The sequence below is a fragment of the Myotis daubentonii genome, chromosome 3 (genome assembly GCF_963259705.1).
Source record: "Myotis daubentonii chromosome 3, mMyoDau2.1, whole genome shotgun sequence".
NCBI lineage: Eukaryota > Metazoa > Chordata > Mammalia > Chiroptera > Vespertilionidae > Myotis > Myotis daubentonii.
In genome coordinates this window covers 208,759,379-208,782,733 of record NC_081842.1, presented here as the reverse complement: position 1 = coordinate 208,782,733, position 23,355 = coordinate 208,759,379, and the positions used below count along the sequence as shown (strand labels likewise).

Here is a 23,355-nt window from a genome sequence, read left to right as displayed (position 1 = left end):
AGGTAGATATAATCTAAAATTTAAAAATAAAGGCCTCTGGCCTTCTGCCAACCTCTAGAAAACAGTGCTGGACTTTGTGCATCCAGAGCACGGCGGCGACTGTGAGCACCAGGAAGTCCTTGGGGCCTGCAGAGCCTGATGGCATGACTGCTTGATCAAAGGAGGGCTAGCTGAGGCTCCGTGATCTGGGCTGGGCCTGTTTCAGCACATACCTCTACAAAGCAGAACTCCAAGGATGGTTGTGTAAGACAATTCTTTACAAATACGAATGCTCTAGCGGTTTCCGTAGTGTAGTGGTTATCACGTTCGCCTCACAAATACGAATGCTCGATTTCTCAGAATAGTGTTTTCCTGTTCCAGGGTAGATAAAACTGTTTCTCATCCAGGCATATAAATTCTCTAATGACTCATTAAAAGCAGAGTCCTGTAATGTGGGACCTTAAGTTAGTCAGGTCTTCCAGGCATATAAGAAATGCCACTCGGGCCCTCACAGCTTGCTTCTAGAGCAGGACAGGGAGAAATCTGAGGACACGGTGCTGCCCAACTCAAGGCAGGGGGGGTATCATTATCCTAATCACGCAGGTTAGTAAGTTCCTCACCTACATTACTGCCAAAGCCATGCAGTATGCAACTGAGCCCAAGGAGACACACTTCCCTAAAGATGTTTTTGAGTGGGATGCTGCAAATTTCCAATAAAGGAAATAAAAAGTAACATCAATTCTTTCCTGTCTCTTGGTCACGTGATTAAATACAGAATGCAAAATCAGCCAGCCTGAGAAGCTGTGTGCCTTCTGCACGGTCTGAAAGACTGGATATGGAACGGAGAATCTCTACCACTGGAAAAGTGATCAGGAACAAAACACAATGGGCAGTGGAACTTGTTCCCGATACTGTCACAGCAAGACACCATTCTAGTATTCCAAAACCAGCAATGCATTCTCCCCATATTCCCACCAGCCCGGGGAGAGGGAGTAAGCTGTTTACCAGGGACCTCAGCAGAGGGAGAGCTTCATGACACAAAGAGAAAACATCTTTGCTTTAGTTTGCCAATTTTCTTATACTGAGCTCATAAGTTCCATGACCAAAACGAATGAGAGGCACCACAGGAGAGCTTGGAAAAGCAGAGAGGGCTGTTTTGCTAGGGCAAGTTCCTCTAACATGAAGGTAGAAATCAATTCACTTTCCCCTTCTAACCCTCGAGTCCCAGGAGAACGCCAATGTTTGGATGGCCTACGAATGCTCAGCTTTCCGGCAGTGCCCCAGACAGGGAATCCGTCCATCCAAGTATTGTTCTTACCTCCCCCCTCCTCCTACGTCAGGGAGGGGACCGGGCACATGGTTCCGAGGTCACGCTCCTCACTTAAAGGATCGTGGGAATGCTTACGGAAACGCTGTGACAGCCCTGCCAGCTGGAACTGCTGCTGAGGCTGGAGAGCCGAGGAGAGCAGATGAGATGCAGGAGGAACGGAGCGCAGGGAGGCAGATGTTACACGTTATCATAAAACAAGCAAAAACGATCGAGTTGTCCGCTTTAAATGTGTGCTGCTTACTGTATTTCGATTATACCACAATAAAGTTAGAGAGGAGAGAAAAGGAGAGCTGGCCGGTCGCCTGCGACCTCAGAAGTGCACCGCTGGCCTGCAGCTCTGGAAAGCAGGTTTTAATGAGAAAATTCAATTAGGAAGTCAACTTAAGGAGAGCGGAGCATGCTGAGTGGGAAGAGGAGGCTTTCCCAAGTGTCTGCGTGCCGAGCAGCACACCAAGGTACTCGGAAAAATGACCACTGAAGCTTCCCACGGCTCTCAGGCCACAGGACTCAACCGAGCCGACACGTGGTACTGGAACCGGAACCCAGATCTGTTCTCCCTTTCCCAGCTTCCTTTGCTATTGCTCTAGTGACACTGTGTAAGAGAAACCCGCTGCTGAAGGACTAGGATTCCAACTCTCAAACACATCAAGTTGTTCAAAGGAGGTAACAGCACAGACATGTATGTGCCTGGCCATAGAGTGTAATGAATGTGTTAGAAATAGATGCTGGGAGAGATGATGTAGGGACCAGAGGCTGACAGGCCCCCAAAAGCCTCCAAGGTCATCAGCAAGGGTTGGCCGCTCTCTTTTGGTTTTCCTTCCGACCAACAGTGGGCAGCTGGATAAAGTTGAGAAATCTTCTGACTGGGGAAAATGGCTTAGCTGATTCTTATAGGAAAATTAAATCCAGAGCAAGGACGCAGGGGTAGGAATCCGTTTCCAATTGATGATGGAAAACAGATTTATTCATCAGCCAGGATTCATTCTTGTAGGATGTAAAAATCAGCGAGTTCCTCACAAGACCACAAAAGTTCAAGGAGGTACAGAGGGTGGTGGCACATCCTGAAGAGATGCCTGTGGGAAAGAAGACTTCTGCCCTTTGGCTAGCCCAGCGGTGAGACAGGGAAGAGCACGTCTTTTGGCAGGTGTTCCAAACACTCCCACAGGGAAAGGTGAGATCAAGTCCAAAACTGCCCCATTCACCTAACTGTTCGACACTGATGGGAACAGAAGTCATGAAACCATCCTAGACAACTGCAACCTCTTTCCCGCACAGCACCACTGCACACATTTCCATTCACATGGGAAATGGTGGTATCAGCTGGTGAAGTGTGAGTTACTGAAGAATCACAGAAATTTAGTGACCTCGGAATCCACTTCCCCTTACAAACTCCCTAAAGCCTTGTGTCTTTCAGCCTCTGCTTGGTCATTACCAGAGGAGGAAACTCCACCAGGTCCCAGGGCACACAGCACTGTTCGTCCCTATACCTTCAACTTCTACCCGCTGACTAGCCTTCTGTCCTCTACAGCCATCCCAAAGATATGCAAGTTCTTGGCCACCAACACCCCTATAACATCCCTTCAAGTATCGGAAGCAAGCCGTCATGTCCTCCCTCACAAGGCAGTTCACCTCCTGGCTAAACACTCCAAGTTCTGCCCGTGTCTTACCTACGACTCAGTTCTGAGACCCCTCACCAGTAAGTGTTCCTGTGGTCAACGCCACTGACTCAATGGGTGCTTACTAGGCACCACTCATCTTCGATCTTATTCCCGTTAGATTCAATGCTTGGAGTCTGTTGTTTCGTTTGTTTTTGAGAGAATCGAGGTCCTAACATCTAGCACTTCAGCAGCTTCTCCAGCTGCCATCACATCCTTTGCCCAGGAATAAAGCAGGACAGGGCAGAGCACAACCAGGCAGGGGGCTGCTACCAATTTTGCCAACAGCTGAAGTAAAACATACATGTACTACTGACAAGCCCAGTAAACTGCTTAGAAAGTACTTCCAGGCCTAATCATTCAGGAAACACTTTAATAAAGTGTAATGAATATGTGTTAGAAATAGATGCTGGGAGAGGTGATGTAAAAACAATTTGCTCTCTTATGTAGATTAAGCATGTCTCCTGAAATCTAATCCTGGCAGCTCAGCCAACCTTTCCTCACAGTCCAGCCTAATGCCAACTGTTCTGGATGGCAACCACTGGATCTAAAGCAAGGAGCCGCCGCTTTGCTAGTGTGTGTGGTATGTGCACCGATGAACAGCGTGAGGAGTAGAAGTTGGTTGACAGCCAAGCTGAGGTCCCCTAAGTGCAGTGACTTAGTCTGCATTGGTATTACTGCATCCAACTCTACTAATTTACTCTAGTTCATCCTTAAGACAGACTATTACATGAAAAACCACACTTTCCAAGAATAGATAATGCAATTAGAAAATATACATAATATACTAATAAGCAGGAAAGAAAACTCTAAAAGGGTGAATCCCAGTTACTTCGCCCTGTTTGTCCTGGCTGTGCAGCTTGTGTCCCAACTATGGCCTGGGGTCTCTCCCCTCCCTGCATTCAGGGGGAGGGGACACATGGCCCAATGGTGACCCGAGCACACAGGAGTTCATGGGCTTCAGAACTTTCCTTGGAAGTAATGCGAGTGTGGGAGGTGTACTTAGGAACACTGCATTTTCTGTGGGACTCAGCTCAGTTGCCCAGCCAGCCCGGGGAGAGAAGCGTTTCATGGCAGAAGAAGAAGGCCCAATGGCCCCAAGGGAGTGGGCAGAGCACATTCATTTCACTCACTGAGCACCCAGCATGTTTACAAAGAATAAGCCACTGATGTGTTCACCCCTTTTCACAATACACACCCCATGTGTCACCAACACACTCAGAACCCTAGAACCAAAGAAAGAACCACTTTAGGCCTCCCCAAGCTCCAACGTGGCAGAGGCCATGGTGATGCTGGGTGAGGGGTGGCTTGATGAGGGAGGACCCAGAACACAAGGAGAAAACGGCAGCCTCCAGCTGCACAAGAGCACGAGAGGAACCCACAGGGGCCCTTCAATCTCATCACAGCAGACGTCTCCACATGCTGGAATGACGGGGGTTCCAGTCTTTGAACTTTGTTTGTGATTTCCAATGATAATGAACAGACATCATTTTTTTTATCATTAAAAAAAAGGATAAAGAATTTTTAAACCAACAATTTTCAAAAAGAGAAGGCAGCAATCAAACTTGTTTAGAGCTTGGTACAGAGTATAGGAGAATTCTAGTCTCAGAATGGAGAGACCCAGACTGCTCATTAAAATTAAACCAGAGGATCTGATTCAAACTCATTTAAGCTAGGGAAGTGTGTTGAGGTAAATGGGGGCTCATTATGTTACCTGTTTGAAATTTTCCATAAAGTTTTATAAAAATTTAAATCAACACTCTTTTGCATTAAGCCCCATCTAACCCGGACTTCTGCAGGTCTCAAGCCCTGTATGAATCTAATTTTTACTGGGCATTAGGCAACCTTCTCTCACTTGCACTCGGTCCAGCGAAACCCCTTAAGGGAAGAGGAGCAAAGAGAAGCCCTGAACGAAGCTTTGCAGCAGCCAGGTGCTTAAAGGACTGAAAAAAAACAGGATCCTCGGAGGTCACCAAAACCCCTTCAGCTTGGAAAGCTTTGCCTTCCCTGATTTCCTGTAAAGATGCCACCAGGCCCTCTGACTCTCCAGCTCCAGTTTGTTTTCAGGAAAGTCCCACTGCTTCTGGCTGTAGTTGGCTGCCTTCTACACACTAAAAATACAGCTCCTCCGTGCTGCGGAAACTGCCTCCACAGACACCAATGGCACTAAGAGAAGTCTTCCTTACTTGCATTATTTTCTCGGGAGATCAAGGGTGTAAGCACGCAGATGTCTAGCACTGGTCTGATTTCATACCTTCCCCACCTACGCCCACTCCCCCAAACACTTAAAAATAATTAAACCCTTCTCTACAATAAGCATGTTTTACTTTGATAAAAGGATTTTAAAAAATCTATTCCTACTTCAAAATAAGTAAGATACTGTGTAATAGAACCACACCTACTCAGGGCCCAGTTGTAAGGAGATACAAGGTAGCTCAAGTCAGTTTCTGGTCCATGGCTGCCTTTAGAGGCCCCAGGAACCAAAATTCAAATAACTTTGATGTGACCCTGGCCAGTTTGGCTCAATAGATAGAGTGTCGGCCTGTGGACTGAAGTCCGGGTTTGATTCCAGGTTGTGGGCTTGATACCCAGTAGGGGGCATGCAGGATGCAGCCGATCAACAATTCTCTCTCATCATTGATGTTTCTATCTCTTTCTCCCTCTCCCTTCCTCTCTGAAATCAATAAAAATATATTTTAAAAAATACTAATACCTTTGACGTGAACCTGAATTCCTCCAGAGTGTCTAGCACTTCACAAATGAAGAAACTGAGGTACAGAGGCTGACCAAGACTACAAAGTGGGTATGGGTGGCTGCAGCGTGGGACGTGTACCTGATGTGGCCTTCCTCTTTAAGGAAGACACAAAACCCTCTGGTTTTGAGGGCAGTTCACGGTTTCTACCTTGTGAGGCCAGGGATACAGTGATAAAAGCCACAGGCCCTCTTCCCAGAGAAATGCACATACATACAAAAGTTGGAATAAGGTATTTGGTGGTTTCACAGGCCCCTCTGTTGAAAACCTCTGTTCAGATTTACATATATAGATATGTTTTGTATTTATTTATTTTTTAAAATAGATTTCAGAGAGGAAGGGAGAGGGGGAGAGAGAGAGAGAAACTTCAATAATGAGAGAGAATCATTGATCGGCTGCCTCCTGCAAACACTCTATTGGGGATTGAGCCCGCAACTCGGGCATGTGCCCTTAACCGGAATCGAACCCGGGACCCTTTAGTCCGCATGCCGACACTCTATCCACTGAGCCAAACTGGCTAGGGCTCTTCAGATTTTTGATCACTGATAAACTTTGGCAAGAGAGTGTCCACTTGGAAAGGGACATATGTGTAAATATCCTTGCGCCCTCTCTCTCCTGAAGTCTGCATGTCCCTCCCCTAGAGCTGCCCTCACGGTGTTTCCAAAACCCCAGAACCGAGGTTCCCACAGATGCCTATGCTACCCCCACCATCAATCACATACACCAGGGGTCCTCAAACTACGGCCCGCGGACCACATGCAAATACAAATATTGTATTTGTTCCCGTTTTGTTTTTTACTTCAAAATAAGGTATGTGCAGTGTGCATAGGAATTTGTTCATAGTTTTTTTTTAAACTATAGTCGGGCCCTCCAACGGTCTGAGGGACAGTGAACCGGCCCCCTGTTTAAAAAGTTTGAGGACCCCTGACATACACAAACTAAACTTTACTGACAACTAAGGATGAATACAAAGGGATTATTTCCAGCCTGGCAGGTGTTGCTCAGTGGTTGAGCATCAATCTATGAACCAGTAGGTCATGATTCAATTTCTGGTCAGAGCACATGACGGAATTGAGGGTTCAACGCCCACTAGGGGGCGTACAGGAGGCAGTGATCAATGATTCTCTCTCATCATTGTTTGTATCTCTCACTCTCCCTTCCTCTCTGAAATCAAAATACATGTTTTTTTTAAAAGGGGATTATTTCCAGAAAACAGAAAAAGGCTACATTTGTCTAGATTATAAACCTAAGATTTTGCTAAAATAAACTACATCCTAGCTCCTTAGGGCACAGGTCTTCACAGGTCCTGAGTGGGCTTTCCACTCACTCCCCTGCCACTTCCCACCTCACACCTCAACCTGACACAAAGGAGCCATCTCCTGGAAATCTAGGCCTGATCCCAAGGCCAAGGTATGCACTTTCAAGAAGGAGGTAAAATTCAGAGAAGAAATCTAGAAAGCAATTTTGCGAAAACAGTTCCAAATGTGGGAGAAAAATGTTTTTCAGGTACAAACCCCTGTCCCCGAATTCTGCAACAGCCTTACACAAAGCATTTACACAGACATTCCTTTCAGCATTATTTAAAGTAGCAACAAGTAGAAACAACCCTGATGCTCAGTGTACGTAAACTTCAGTACAACCGTAAGATGAACACTGCACGGTCATTAACAGGAAGCTGGCAAAGGTGTTTTAAGTAAGCGAGAAAAAAAACCTTATGTGATTTTAGTTAAGAAAAAGCAGGATGCAAAATTTAAAGTTTAAGGGGGGTGCTAAAGACTAAAAGGAGGAAAACACAAAAAAGTCAAAGTGATTTCATCCATGAGAGGAGGATTTTGAGTGTTAGTTTTTCATCCTCTTGAAACCTTTTTTGCATTTTCCACAAATGAAACATACCTTTTCCCTTTTCCCTTTTCTTCTGATTATAAATGTAACACAGGCTCTCTATAACAAATTCGAGCATTACAGAAACAGAAAGTCCCTCTATGATCCCACCACCCAGAGGTAATTACTCCCCAAAGGTAACTAGTAATAATGATTTGGCTCCCATTCTTCCAGATGTTTTCCAACAAACATTCTTTTAGAATCAAATAATTTCTTTAAAAACCAATCCATATGATTCCATATATAGAAAATGTCCAGAAAGAAGAAAGAGTAGTGGTTGCAAGGGATGGAAAAAATGCTGTTAGCTGGGACTATGGAGATAGCTCCGCAACTCTGTAAATTTACTCCAAAATTTACAAAAGGGAATCATACACTTAAAACCAAGGAATGTTATGACATGTAAATTATACCTCTATAAAGCACTGAAACACAACAGTGCCGGCACTGGAGGCACTAACAGTGCTGGGCGGCTCAGAGGATGGGGGAGGCAGCCCTGGGCTCTGGCCCTACTTCTCAAGAGCACATGATAAGACCATGTGGTAGGAACAGACGAAGCTAGTGGCCCCACAGGAATCACTGGACATGGAGAAACCATCAGGTAAGGGGGAAGAGGGGCAGTTCCAATGGATACAGGACAGAGGAAAGCACTGGCCAGGCTTGCCTCAAAGAAAAATGGTAGAGACAGAGCACTGGCCAGGTGCCCAAACACCTTACAAACCTCAGGATGCCCTGTGGGCAGGAAAACCTAGAATGAGGCTCCCATTCAACAGAAACTTTTTTTTTTTCCATTTACTTTCTTTTCTTTTTTTTTTTTTTTTTTATTGCTTAAAGTATTACAAAGGGTATTACATATGTATCCATTTTATCCCCCCGCCCTAGACAGTCCCCTAGCCTCCCCTATCACCCAGTGTCTTATGTCCATTGGTTATGCTTATATGCATGCATACAAGTCCTTTATCAACAGAAACTTTAAAGCCACCAGTGGCAAGATGTTACTCTCTGGTGGTCCTCAAAAGTGAAAAGAAATAGGCCAGAGCTAAAATGAACATATGACAATCAGCTATCGGGAAGATAAGGGGAATGGATTAGGTATTACAGAAAAAGCACAACGACTATAGAACAGAAAAGCAGTCTGGATGCCTGTAACGGTGTAAATGGATACAATTATTAGAAATTAGTTGGCAATTGTGTATCAGAAACTTTTAAGTGTTCATACCCTTCTAGGACTCTAAAGAAATCACTCAAGCCCTGGCCAGTGTAGCTCAGTTGGTTGGGCATCATCACCTGCACCCAAAGGTTGCCAGTCAGGGCACATGCCCAGGATGCAGGCTTGATCCCCCAGTAGGGGGCGTGCAGGAGGCAGCTGATCGATGTTTCTCTCCCACCTCCCTTCCCCTCTCTCTAAAAATCAATAAAAAAGAAATATTGGGTGAGGAATTAAAAAAAAGAAAAAGAAATATGCTGATGAATTTAAAACTTAGCCTAGACAGAGGCACTGAGCAGCAGTCCTAATCCTTGAGGGAACCCAGTATTACCCAGAAAGAAGCTGGAACCACAGACTTGTTTATGCCTCCCTAAGAGTAGTTTCTGGATGCAGCAATCCAGCTAAATGATCTGTAGCTAGCAGATTAACTTAACAAACATGCCCCAGGGATGGCACCCCTATTTCAGGGTCAGAGCAGTCCAGCCAGCGTTAAGCTGAGAACTGGTGGAGGAGGGCGCACAGCTAACTGGTTCACATGCCATCTGCTCTGTTTAGTGGCCTCAACCAGAATGCTGTGCCACTTATAAGCTGATGCCACCTAAGCTATTTGCATCTAATTATAGCTGAAGTAGAACGTTTATTTTATGTTTAAGAATTAGGCCCTAGCCGGTTTGGATCACTGGATAGAGCGTCAGCCTGGGGACTGAAGAGTCCTGGGTTCGATTCCGGTCAAGGGCATGTACCTTGGTTGCAGGCACATCGCCAGTAGGGGGTGTGCAGGAGGCAGCTGATCGATGTGTCTCTCTCATCGATGTTTCTAACTCTCTATCCCTCTCCCTTCCTCTCTGTAAAAAAAAAAAATCAATAAAATATATTTTTAAAAAGAATTAGAACAGAGTGATGTTAGCTCTCTAATTATGACGCTCACACCTGCATTCTAATAAGCTTTGTTCAATGTAGGAAGGGTGAAGAGAAGACAGAGATAACACAGAGGGAGCTGTGCAAACTCCTTTGCCATGGAGTGGATGGGGCGTATGAGTGCCTCCCAGGCATTGATTTGGGGGTAAGGAGGACAGTGCTGGGCACACAGAGCGAACTTTTTGGAGGGCTAGCAGACAGTCAACCTATCAGCCAATCAAATAAGTGTTAAGGGGCAGGGCCATGGTCCATAGAGATGGGAAGCCAAATCATCTCCAAGGAATCAAATGTAAGACAAGGAGGCAGAGCCTGCTTACACGGCAGGCAGGCAGTGGGCAACTAGTATGGAATGGAACGCTGGGGCAGCTCCAAAGGCTAAAGTAAATACCCAGAATGTCGATGTTTTCTCCTGGTACTTTCCATCCATGAGAGGGCTTTTCCTTTCCAAAGTAGAACTTTTACTCTTGGCTGTAAATCAATCTGAATGGGCTATCTACTCCCTTCTCCCTCCCACTCTATTGGGTAGTTGATCCATATTTTTCTACTTTTTTTGCCAAGTTGAAGAGTGTTTAGAGACCGAAATGAATACATTACTTCACTTCAGCGACCTCCTTAATCTACAAAGCCCAGAGGTAAACACTCCCAAACTCTGCACTCTCTGAACCCAATCAAAACCTGGTGGCAGCTGGGATAATTTGGACCAAAGAAAGACAGTGTTTTGCCACCTCTTACCTACGATAATTTTACTCCCTAATTTGCAATAAGTTGTCACTTAGCTAAGGTATTGGTGGTGGTGGGTGGGGACTGTTTTCGGTGTCTGTCCGTTTAATCACTGATCTTGCTCACATCCATAATTCTCTCCTAACATGTGCTATGTGGATCCCGCTAACTTTGCTCCATACTTTCCCTACCATCTCCCTTCATCATCACAGTTAAAATTTCCACTCTGATGGCCACTTAACCACCTGTTGCTCCTCTTCTTCGTCAGATCTGACTTGCATGTCACCTCTCTAGGTTCTGGGATCACCTCTTTTCGGATGGCCATGGCCTGAGTGGGAAACCTTGTACCCTGGAACTACATGGACACCGGAGGAGATGACAGGTAAAGGCTGGAGATGGCATGATGCTCGGACGCTGCTCCAGACTGCCCAGTGCCTGCTCCTGACTTCTCCCATCTGGCTTCCATCTGACCGGAGCAGCTGGCCAGGTGGTTTTCATCTGCAGATGAAACCCCAGCAGCTCCATGGTCACAAACCTCCTGACCCTACAGTCGATGCCAGACCGACAGGCACAAAGTGCACTTGTATCACTGAGCAGGACTGAAAGGCCACACTTTCCAAAGCCGAAACCAGGGGTAAAAGAACAAAGTGGGGTCTTGATGCTTGAAGAGCTGACAACAGCCAAGAAAAAGAAATGCAATGGTCTGACAAGGGAGTGGATTCCTACATGTTCTGCAATGTCTCACACTGAAGATGCCAGCATATTGGACTTTATTTTCAAGCTGCTCGTTAGCACATTCAAGACAATGAATGAATAGGCAGGTTGTCGATGTGAAGTATGAAATGTCTATGCAATGTAATGTCACGAAACATCTAAGATCAGTTTTATAAAGAAAATAGTAATAATATACAAAAATGGTGATTATGATTATAATAAACTAGGAGCCCAGCATGCGAGATCGCACAAGACCCAGGACCCAGACTCCCGCGGCTTGGCGGGATCCAGAAAGAGTCCCACGGCCGCCACTGCCACGGGAGTGGTACACAGAAACCCGCCCGCGCCTCCGGTCAAGTCCTCCAGAGTCAAGTCCCCGCCCACCCACGTGTGCCTCGCTGCACACTCAGTCCCGCCCACACCGCGCACACAGCCTCCTGCTGGCCGGTCATTACAGTGTGATGGCGTGACGACCACAGGCTTTTTATATAATAGTTATGCCAACAAAGGGTTTTCTGTGTGCCAGACACTGCTCTAAGTGCTCTACATATATGACCTCATTCAATCCTCATAACATGCCTACAAGCTAGATGAGAGGACTGAGATACAGAGAGGTTAAGGAACTTAGCAAAGATCACAAAGTTAGTAAGTGATAGAGCTGGAGTATGGACCCAGAGCCATGTTTTTAGATACCATGCAATATTGTCACCCACAATATAATAATCAATGTAATATAACATAGCAACATAACATATATATAACAGTATCTATGTATTCATCTGCCATAAAATTAAATTATAATCATAAAAGGCCAGAGAGAAATACTCCAACATAACGAATGTTTTGTCTTAAGTAGTGGGATTAAGGTAATTATTTCTTTTTATACTTTGCTAATTTTCTACAATTTACAAAATCAGAAAGGGACCATGGCTATTATCACTTTCAAGTCCTTAGAGAAAGATAGTGAGTGTGTTGGAACTAGGGATTCCCAAAAATTGGTCCCTGACAGTTATAATGAAACTTTCACACAAGTTACTTAAATCCCACCACCACCACCACCACACATTTCTTATCCTGTGAAATGGGAATAACGCTGCCTAAACTCAGAGATGTATTAGGATGAAATGAGAGCAGAGGTAGAGCTCCTGGCACAAAATCTGGAATCAAAACAATGACATAAAAAAAAAAACACCACCAACAACAACGACATCTTTCCTGGGGCCCCAGACATTATTCACAATAACAACAGCTACGACTGTTTGATGCCCACCCTACCTGGCATGTAACACACAGAGCCAGCTCTTTCTAACTCCCTGGCGGGCAAAAGGAAGAAAAGAGGTTCAGGAGCTTGTCCAGGGCCATGGTGCCTGGAAGAGGCTGGCTGGAGATTCAAATCAAGTTTCCCAATTCCAGGGCTCACACTCCTTCCTCAAGGCCTCACTTACAGACCAAGTTCCAGGTGAAGGCGGTACCACCATCACATTGGGGCTCCCTAGCACCACCACCTTCCTCTTCCTGACCACTCCCTTCCTTTTCAACTATTTCAGATTCCTCGGGGTTCAGGGAGAAGGGAGCAAGCACAGCATGCCTCACAGTGAAATGATTATAATGTAGGTCTCAGTATCTCTGTTCACACTACAAACCTGATCCACCTGATTCAATTATCCCCCAACTGCCCGTAACTCAGCCTAAGTTCACAGACTAATGGATGCTGACAGTCTTGGGAACAAGCTTCAGCCCTCCCCTCCTAAAGCCAGACATAGGAACAGTCTATTTTCCAATACTAAATTCAAGAGAAAAGACTGTTTGCCGTCTTGGTATATTTGATTCCAGGTGGGAGAGTGGTAAGGTAGTCTTTTTCAAGTTGTCCCAACAGCACAAAAAGCCCAACCTCAGGAGGCTCAGCTGGGTAAGCGATGGCATTGCTGTGGGTTCTGGGCTGGACAGGTGGAGAATAAGTGTCCATTTGCAACACTGGGCACGGGAGCGCTTTAAAAGGGGCCCTTCTCAGAGGCCGACAGTAAGCCATCTCGAAGCAGAACCAAGCTTTGACAATGCATCCTGACTCACGGGCAGAGGTGGGCCCTGCTTTAAGAGACCAAACGTAGTCCCTCCCCAACCTCCCAAACAGACTTCCTGCAAGGGTTAAGCAGAAGAATGTTTTACTTTTTAAAATTTGTAATCAAATTCATCATATGGTCCTTTAGGGTGTAGACCTGATGTTCAAAATGTCCATTTTACTTACTACACACTTCAGCAGTGTTTCTAGAGTCTAAAAGCAAAGGCTACCTCAACTGGGCCCATCTTGAAACAGGAGGAGGAGTACTTGGAGATGATCAGGGTTCACCCCATCGTTTCACAAACAAGAAAACTGAATCCAGAAAAAAAGAAGCTTGCACAAGAACCCTTGGAAGCTAAGGACCATAAAAATGATCCTTTTACACATCTGCAACGTCAGCTGACATTTAGCCTTGTGTTGGAAAATCTTTATTTCTGAAGGATAAAGGGGCAGGGGAGGAAAAGTATCTAAAATGCAGACACCACATTTGTTTTGGAAAAGACCAGTCCAGAGTGCACAAAAGGTCATGAAAAACCCCAATGACACCACCACCAATGTTTGTCTTTGGAATAATAGAAAGGGATGTTTATTATTTGTAAGAATTATCTCTGCTATTACATGACTCATTCCTGCATGCTAGGACTGCTCTCATCTAGTGCCAAGAAATGAATGCTAAATTAGAAAGTTTGCAAGTTATCATTGCCCGATAAGTGCCACACTGCAGAGCAAACGTATATGCACCAAATCAGCCCTGCAGAGGGACTGTCACTGTCCCTCTCACTATTACCAGCTGTTCCTATTTTACTGTAAGACCCTGACGACATGTTAATGCCAGAACTCATCAACCTCAGCAGTTTAATTGCTCAGAAACACCCACAGAGTTATTAGCATGAGTTCCCAGGGGTCCTGGCATAAGGAAGGGGAGTGGTGGGGGGCAGAGGACAGAAACAGGAGAGGAACAAGGAAAGAAAGACAATGGCTGAGAGAAAAAGAACTTGATGCCACACAAGGAGCCTTTCAGGGTGCAAGTGCACAACCCTATAACTGGCAAAACAGGAAAGTTTTCTTGATTCCAACTACGTGGTGGAAAGGAGGGGAGCATATAATGACAGACAAAATAATACTAATACCACCCTACATGTGTGCAGCGCCTCCTCAGACAGAGGGTAGGTGGATAATACCATTCCTTCTTTACAGAAGAGGGAGCAGAGGCTCCGGAGGTCAGTGTCCCAGTGTGTAGACAAGGCTGGGACTATTCGGTGAGCACACTTCTGCCCGGGGCAGTATTGCTTCCACTTCTCTGATGACTCAAGTACCTAGGCCTCAACATACCCAAAACCAACCTCAGGGTTTTCTCCCACCAAAACCTATCAAGTACATGTAGATAATAGCTAATATTTACTAAGCATTTACTATGTGCCAGTAATGATGCTATGAAGCAATTAAAAAATATATATATATATTTTTTTAGCGCTTTCCGACTTTATTGAACAGCAGCGTCCCCACGTGCAGTCCCCCCAAGTCCCCGGGAGCTATGCTTCTGCCGCTTCCAGAAGCGCTTGACGTCGCGGTGCCCCGCAGGCGTCACCACCATGAGCCGCTTGGCCGCGTTCTCGAACACCAGCACGCCCAGCTCTCGCACGTGGGCCAGCAGCAGCTCAAAGTCCACTTGCGACAGGAACTGGTTATACAGGACGCCCTCGGTGAAGCGGAGTCTGTCCCTTTCCAGCTCCCACAGCCGAATCTGGTCTGTGATGGTGGGCGGCAGCACAGGTGTCCGTTTAAGCATCACTGGGTGGGCCCTTGTCCTTAGGAAATGGATGATCTGCTGGGCTGTAATGCCACTGGCGATGGCCTGCTGCACGCTCTCCCGGGTGACCTGCGCCACCACCATGTTGGGGAAGCGATAGAGCATCTCAGAGAAGGGGGCAATGAGGGCGATCTGCAGCTCCGACTCTGTGTAGGCGTACAGCCGGAAATTGGTTTCCACGACAATGAAGCCTGGCTGATGCGCAGTGGCCCCCGCCCCAGAAACACCCGATGAGAGATTGATGGCCAGGCGCGTGGGGTAGTACCGCCGAGACTTCCTCTTCCTCTGGAAAACAAGCCCAAACTCACGCAGATGCTGCAGGAAGTTCAACAGAGAATCACTCATACCTTCCACAGAGTAATCCTTGCCCAGAGTAGAGAAGCTGAGCTGGAAGAGAAAGGAGAGGATCTCCACTAGGTCCATGCCCCGACTCTGGGCCGCCTGCAGGTACTGCAGCATGAAGTACCAGAGCTGGGCGGGGGTGTCCAGCAACAGGAACTGGAAGCCAGCAGAGGTGATGCAGGGCGGCTCTCCAGGCTCAGCACTCTTCATAAGCCCCGCCTGGCTGAGGAGCTGAGCCAAGTCCTGGCTGACGGCTGCACTGGGGGAGCCCACCATGAAGTGCAGGACCACCTCCCATCGCTCCTCGGCGTACTTATCCAGTGCGGGGACATCCCGGGCATGTTTGTCTGGTCCCAGCTGACTTGTGTCATCAGACCAGGCCTTGCCCCCACCCAGAAGCGCAGTGCGGAGGTTCTGGCGGAAGACGGGGTTGAGGATGAGGCCCTGGAGACCACCAGGAAGCAGCTGTGTGTGCCAGATCCGGAGGCCGCTCAGCAACCCTGTACTTTCCTCCTGCGCTTTGCTGAATTCCTTCTTCACCCACAGGGCCACAGTAGCTTGTGGCAAAGGCTGCTCCAGAAAGAGCATCCGCATCACCCAGTTCTTAGCCAACGACGGGAGCTCCCTGAAGACAGCCAGACAGGTGGCGGGGTGCCCGTAGAGTCGGTCCAGTACCCCAGGGCTCAGGCCCCCAAGGAACTCCTGTAGATTCCTGCATTGTAGGTGTGCTCGGTTCAGTCCACCCCTCGATGGGGTGCTATCCATTGTTGGGGTCCAACCCCAGCAGGTCCAGGGGTTCCCAAAGGTGTGGATGGAGTCGGCGAAGAAGGAATGACACGGAGGCAGCGTTCAGTTGATCAGCAGCCTAGCCAGGATCTCCAGCCAAGTTCTGTTGCTAGGTTCTCCAGCCAGGTTCTGTCTGGGATCTCCAGCCAGCTTCTGTCTTTTATTGTCTTGTTACATCTGTATTTATACCAGTTGATTTTAATCCTGTCAATTTCTATTCCAAAGGTTAGGGCGTTTCTTATCTCCATTCCAGGGAGTAAAGACTATGTAGCTTAAGGGTGATTGTTCATAGTTAAAGAGATTACCCGCCTGGCATTTAGTTAAGGGGTTTTATCCCCTCCCTAACTTCAGGGGAAAATCCCTACCTGGGGAAACAACCTTTCTCGGAGAGGTGACCTTGGTTAAAACACATAGCGCCAAGAAGGTGAGCAAACATATTAAGAACAGTATGCCATATATGCCAGGTCCCTTGAAACATATGCTGTGCAGATGTTTCTTCCCTGCAGCGACTGTGTCAAGCAGCAAGGATGGACCGGCTTCCGGCACTCCATCACCACTGTCGACCCCAACTCATGTACACGCTTAATCAGAGTCAATGTCTCGCACTGGCTCCAGGAAACAGGGGAAAGGACAGTTAAAAATTAGAGAAAAGGGTAGGGAGAGCGATGAAGGCTTTCACAGACAGGGTCCCGAGTGGAGGATGTAAAAAAATCTAAAAATATATTTTTATTGATTTCATAGAGGAAGGGAGAGGGAGAGAGAAAGAGAAATGTTAATGATGAGAATCATCCATTGGTTGCCTCCTGCACGTCACCTCCTCCCCACCCCCCCGCCCCGCCCGAGACTGAACCCACAATCCGGGCATGTGCTCTGACAGGGAATCGAACTGTGAGTTCCTGGTTCACAGGTCGACACTCAACCACTGAGCCATGCTGGCGGGGCAACTATGAAGCATTTAAATTCATGATTTTATTATTTCACTAAATTGAAATTTCTCCATTCTCATTCCCCACCCTGATCTTTGATCCCACAGTCTTGTTTCAGCCCTTCTTATCACTAACCTCCCTGCCACAGGGTTTTGCACATGCTGTTCCTCTGCCAGGGTTGCTATTCCCTTAGCTCAAGCCTAGCCCTTCCTGACCAACCCTATGGTGAATCCCCTATTCTGGCCTCTGTGGCAGCATACCTCTCCCTGGGAACCATGGCCATCTATGTAGTGTTTATCTTCTACAGGCTCCAGGAGAGCAAGAGTGATGTGCTTCGTGGTCACCTCTGTATCGCCAGGGTCTGGCACAGTGTTTAAGTCATGGTCAGGGAATAACTATCCATGGAACAAATCGATAAGAAGAAAAGGGGCCGCAAGCTGGCTCCTGGTCCCAGGTAGGCCTTCATGAACAGAAGGAATGGTGAGAGGCCTAGCGGAGGTGTGGGAAGAGCACTGGAAGTGGAGTCAGCACATCTAAATCGGATGCCTGTGGTGGCTATTCCTGTGGGTGAGCATCACTCAACCACAGACAAACCCCAGGCACCTTCTGGCTGGACCTACAAGTCCTATGAGTGAACACACCCCACTTCTGTCCACTTCCATTACACCACCCTCTCTCATTGGGTGTCCTAACTATTCCCTGCTGCCTCTACCCTAGCCTCTCACAATCCTTGACCTGCATAGCAGTTGGAATAATCTTTTTTTAAAGTAAGATCACAGTATTCCCCCGCTTAAAACCCTATGGCTTCTTGTTGCCACAAGAACAAACCTGGTGCACAGGCGTGATCTGGCCCTGCCAACACGGTGCCTCATCACTAGCAGACCTTTCTCCCTTCTCCACGTGAGGGCCTGGCACCGGCTGTCCCCTCCTCACATGTCCCTGTGCTGGCTCCCTCAGCAGTCTCATCTCACCTGGAAGGCCCCATCCCTGGGACCTTCCCCTCCTCTCAGGTCCTGGCACATCACCCTGCTTTGTTTCTTCATAGCACTTATTACTGGAAATGCTCTATTTTGTTTATGATCTGTCTCATCCCAAGAAAGCAGGGCCTTTGTGTCATTCACCATATGGGTGAATATTTGCTGAATCAATGCCTCTTACAGTGTTAATAGCAAACAATTACCGAGCCCCTCCTGGGAACCAGGCAGCTAAAGAAGCACAGGAGATGCATTAACTCATCCCCTAAACAAGCTTATCCCTATCTTACAGATGAGGAAAGTAAGAAACAAAGGACAACAGGACATGAGGACTCAAATGCAGGCAGCCAGCTCCAACATCTGCACTGCTGACCAAGAGGTGTGCTGCCGCTCGCTGCTTTGCTGAATTACAGATTTGTCTCCCACCGTAGACAGGGACTCCTGAAGAGCAGGCACCATATTTAGTGGCACTGGTTTCCCCAGGGTCAGACAGGCTCTCAAAGGAGGTGCTGGATAAAAGCTCAGAAATGAAGGAAGGAATCAGGGAAGCCCTGGCGAGACAAGCTATATAAAATATAGGCAAAACTAGCGACCCCTCTTTGTGTGTTTGCAATTCATATCCGCACTCCCAGGGTGGGATGGGGACTGAAGTACTGGCCACATAAGGTACCTACTCCCACAGAGCACATCTGTCCAATAAGGTCACTCACCTACTTCACCCTAGAATAGCTACACCGTCATTTTTTAAAAAACTCTTTTCCACAGGAGGTTAAGCAAATGACATTTGGAGGGGGTTCCCTGCTGCTTTTATTTCAGAAAGTTATATCCAATCTTAGAGATCTATACACAATCTTCCTTCAATCCCTCCAACCTTGTGAGGTTCACCTGATCGTCCCAGCTGATGAGCAGGTCCAGTGATTTGTGGGAACTTGTCCAAGGCCTCACAGCAGCTATGCGGGAACGCCAGGCCCTGTGACTGCAAACTTGCACTTTTTACCACAACGGCAAAAGCTTCAATAATGCACCTCAAAAAGTCGTCCCAATATTCTCCAAATGCCTTAAAAGTACTCACTCAAGGAGTGGAGCTTAGAGGCTGGAGGCAAAGGCAGAACCATTCTGGGGGAAAGTACCATTCTTAACAGTGATTTTTTTTTAAAGTGCCCACCACCGCTTAAAGCTCCTATGACAAGAAACTGCAGACATCAGCAGAAGCCATAGAGAAAAAGATAAACTCTTCGTAAAGGGAAGGAGGAGTGGCTGAGTGGGTGGGTTCAAATGTGAATTCACGGAACCTTACTGAAAAGAGGAAGCCAAACTGCAGACCAAGCAGCCAGGAAGCAGAGGGCCCAGAGGGGCTGACAGCTCCCAGCCCTGCAGGCCATTTACAGGGCCTGGTCCAGAGGAAGGAGCAGGCGGGCTCCCACGACTGAGGACAGATGGATGCAATTTACGCCTCCTGTCCAGTGGCCCGGTGAAGAGGAAACAAAGGTGAGCATCTAAGAAATATGAAAAGCCATATTTGTGCTGAGTACATGCTAACGAGAGTGGAGTGTGGTAACGAAAGCATTCAACACCAGCAACTGCTAATCAGGGTGTCTGGGATCCCCAAGGGCTCCGCCCACCAAAGACTTGGGGATAGTCTATTTCCATTTCTATTTTTTAACTCAATAAATAAACTTTATTCACTAAAAGAGGCCAATCTGAGAGGACTTCTTTGTGCCACCCAATGGGTCTGCCCAACAGGTAATGGAGTCCAGACAAGCAGGAAACCCTCGCTGATGCCCACATTATGGTTCGGGACAGTTAGTCTTCGACATCCCTGGTTTAACTGACGCTATAATACATGATGGTTCAGGACAATTAGGACACCCACAGCTCTGCCATACCCTGGGTCTGTTTGGCCTGGCCAGTTCATCAGATCATGGATTTGCCACGGCGGGCCTTGGCATTTGCCTGTTCTATAAAAGTCACTGAGGAGCTAAGGAGAGAAAAGAGCCCGAAAGCCGAATGTGCTGCTCATCTTAAATCCCTCCAAAAGGGCTGGCACACTCACAGGTTCTCATGATGGTCACGTCTAGCACCACAAAGGCTACCACATTCTTTCTTTCTTTTCAAGCCATGAAGACATCACAGTCTCTGAGCAAGTTACATATTTGAGAAAACCAATTTCCTGTATCTTATAGGTTCTTATATGCAAGACTCATCATTTTTTTAAGGCTCCTAATCTCAAGGCAACCAACAATCTGCTGCTATAGTAAATGAAATGAGTTGAAAAGAGAAGAAAAAGCTCTAAGACATTAAAAAAAAAAGAAATACAAAAATAATCTCTGAATACTCCTAAAACCTCTCAAAAGAAGGTCAGCTGCAAATCCAAGGCAGGATCAGGTATTCTATAGGAAAAACACACACACACACAGACACACACACACACACACACACACACACACACACACACACACACAAAAACCCCACCCAAGATAGCTCTCCAGTTTCACACAGAGGCTGGCATACAGTAAGATTTTTCCAAGATCCCAGACTCGAGTTCCCTTAAACGTTCATAAATAAATGGCCTTAGGTGGAATGCAGAACCACCCAGAAAGAGGGACTCTAGCTCATGGTCCAGACTGTCTTTAATCATCAGCCCATCTAATCACAACATCCTCAAACCTTGGGTATTTCACTAGGCTGCCTCCTGGCCTCCTTGGGAAGGAGGAACAGGGCAGCCTAGGACAAGAACTGCTCAAACCACAGGAACAAAAACCGCAACCCAAGACCACTAACCATTTAAAGAGAGAAGGAACGGGAGTGCTTAGTCTGAAACTCGATTTCAGTGAGAGGTGCAATTGTACAGGTCATCTTTGTTCCTCCGGGTCACAAGATGGTTTAAGAGGCACTAACAAGGGCCATTATACTCACCTTAAAGTACTCCTGAGGATTTTCATCCAGGAAATGGAATAATGACCAGCATTCCATGCTATTACTTAGAGATTAGCTCAATCAGTGGGGGGAGGAGGGAGGGGCAGCTTAAAGAGTACATTTAACCCCAGAAAGGCAGGAAGTTCCAGCAAAAAGGCCGTCACTCTATGCAAGTCTCCTTGGAACTAAAGCACAGCAGGAAAATCAAGCAAACCAAGGGGAATTAGAGCCGTTCACAAAGGGAGGGGCCTTGGGATTAATGGACTCTTTAATTTTCGAATTTCCTGAGGTTTATGGCTAATTAGTCCCCTTAACCATACTGTAATGTGATCGAATTTCAGCTGAGTTCACGGAACAGCTGAAGGAAGAAGATGGCACAGAAATCACCACTGGGCCTGGGGGACTGTAGACAAGGCCCATAGCACTTGCTTCCTGCCTTGATCCGCACTAATTAGGCGCCCCTAATTCCCCAGACAATGACTCAGAGGGCACTGTGTAATCCACCGTGTACACTGGAGAGCTCTGTTCATACAATACTACTTACTGATAATTCTCTAATTTGGTACAAGAACACATACACACATATGGCTCAAAGGTGGGAAGAAATGACAGGAAGTGAAATTAGCAAACACATAAGTGGACAAAAATATTCAACTTTGATAAGCTATGAATGAAAAATAAGGTACTATTTATAACCTATTATACTATTAGAAATTAAGGGAGAAAAACACTCAAGGTTGACAAAGAAGCAATAAAAGCACACTCGTATTGCTGGTGGCATTATGACACGGCATGACACTTTGGTGATATTTGTCAAGAGGTGTGAAAGTGTTCATACTCTGACACAATAATACTCCTGGGAGTCCATCCTACAAAAGAATCCAAATACACAGGAAACTGCATAAAGGACCACAGTCACTGTGACACTGTTTATAATGAAAAAACTGGAAGTAACCTAAAAATAGAATATCAGGGAAGCTAATGCTGTGTCTATTATCGTCTCTAGTACGGTGCAGCCATTGAAACTTATCTTAACTGATGGCCCGACACGGACACAGTTTATATTAGGGTTCACTCCTGGTCACATTCTATGGGTCTGGACAAATGTATATATAGTGACATGTATCCACCATATAGAGTATCATACAGAATAATTTTACTGCCCTAAAAATTCCCTGTGCCCTGCCTATTCATCCCTCCCTCTTCCTTTCCCTGACAACCACTGGTCTTTTTGCTGTCTCCATCGTTTTGTCTTTTCCAGATGTCATACAGTGGGAATCACACAGTATGCAGCCTTTTCAGACTGCATTGTTTCACTCAGTAACATGCATGTAAGTTTCCTCCATGTCTTTTTGTGGTTTGAAAGCTTATTTCTTTCTTTTTTTTAATTGATTTCAGAGATGAAGGGAGAGGGAGAGAGAGATAGAAACATCAATGAAGAGAGAATTATTGATCAGCTGCCTCCTGAATGACTCAGACTGGGGATCGAGCCCACAACCCAGGCATATGCCCTGACCAGGAATCGAACCGTGACCTCCTGGTTCATAGGTCAATGCTCAACCACTGAGCCACGCCGGCTGAACAACAGCTTATTTCTTTTTATTGCTGAACAATATTCCATTGTCTGAATGTACCACTGTTTATCCATTCACTTTCTAAGGAACACCTTGGTTGATTTCAAGTTTTGGCAATCACGAATAAAGCTGCTATAAACATTTGTAGGCAGGTTTTTGTGTGGAAGTTTTCAGCTCCTTTGGGTAGATACCAAGGAGTGCAATTGTCAGATCACATGGTAAAATATGTTTAGTTTTCAAAGAAACTGCCAATTATCTTCCAAAATTTGCATTCCCACCAGCAAAGAATGCAAGTTCTTTTGCTCCACATCCTGTTCGGCACTTGGTGTTGTCAGTGTTTGGGATTTTGGTCATTCAAATAGTTGTGTGAGGTATCTCGTTGTTTGGCCATATGAATCTTTTAAAACGAAGATAAACTATAGATAGTCTATCATAACTAATAAAAAAGCTACATGTATAAAAGAAATAAAAGGACTTATAAAAAATGAAACTGTGACTAGTGATTTTTTCCTTCTATGATCCAAACTTTGCAAAATGAATTGTTAAGTTGAATCATATAAAATGGACAATGATCAATTTTGGCCTACCAAAATGGCAATTTCATATGGTTCAACTTTATAGTTTTATAATTAAGTTTTAAGTATCGTAGGCATTCACAGCATTTGTCCTTAATCTACACTACCATGCACTCTTTGATATAAAGAAACATCACACACATGTGGGCAAGCAAGCCAATCAGTCTAAATGTCAATCTTTAGAATTCTGTCATCCAAAAAAATAGAGAGATTCTTCTAAGAGGATGTGAAACAGCTGAT

The 23,355-nt window shown here is 46.2% G+C and overlaps 2 protein-coding genes across 3 annotated transcripts in view; both read right to left on the bottom strand.

Annotated features, from left to right (window-relative positions):
- The window catches only part of CAPZB (capping actin protein of muscle Z-line subunit beta), a 129,618-nt gene that overhangs the window by 80,457 nt on the left and 25,806 nt on the right, over positions 1-23,355 (bottom strand). The gene's annotated exons all lie outside the window — the stretch shown is intronic.
- On the bottom strand, positions 13,311-16,230 carry LOC132231598 (general transcription factor IIH subunit 4-like). The gene has a single exon (XM_059690997.1). The coding sequence runs from the start codon at positions 16,127-16,129 to the stop codon at positions 14,696-14,698; it is 1,434 nt and encodes a 477-aa protein (XP_059546980.1). The 5' UTR covers positions 16,130-16,230; the 3' UTR covers positions 13,311-14,695.

What these genes read in the sequence shown, in the direction of transcription:
- LOC132231598 (XM_059690997.1), bottom strand. Translation starts at nt 16,129, where the DNA reads ATGGATAGCACCCCATCGAGGGGTGGACTGAACCGAGCACACCTACAA.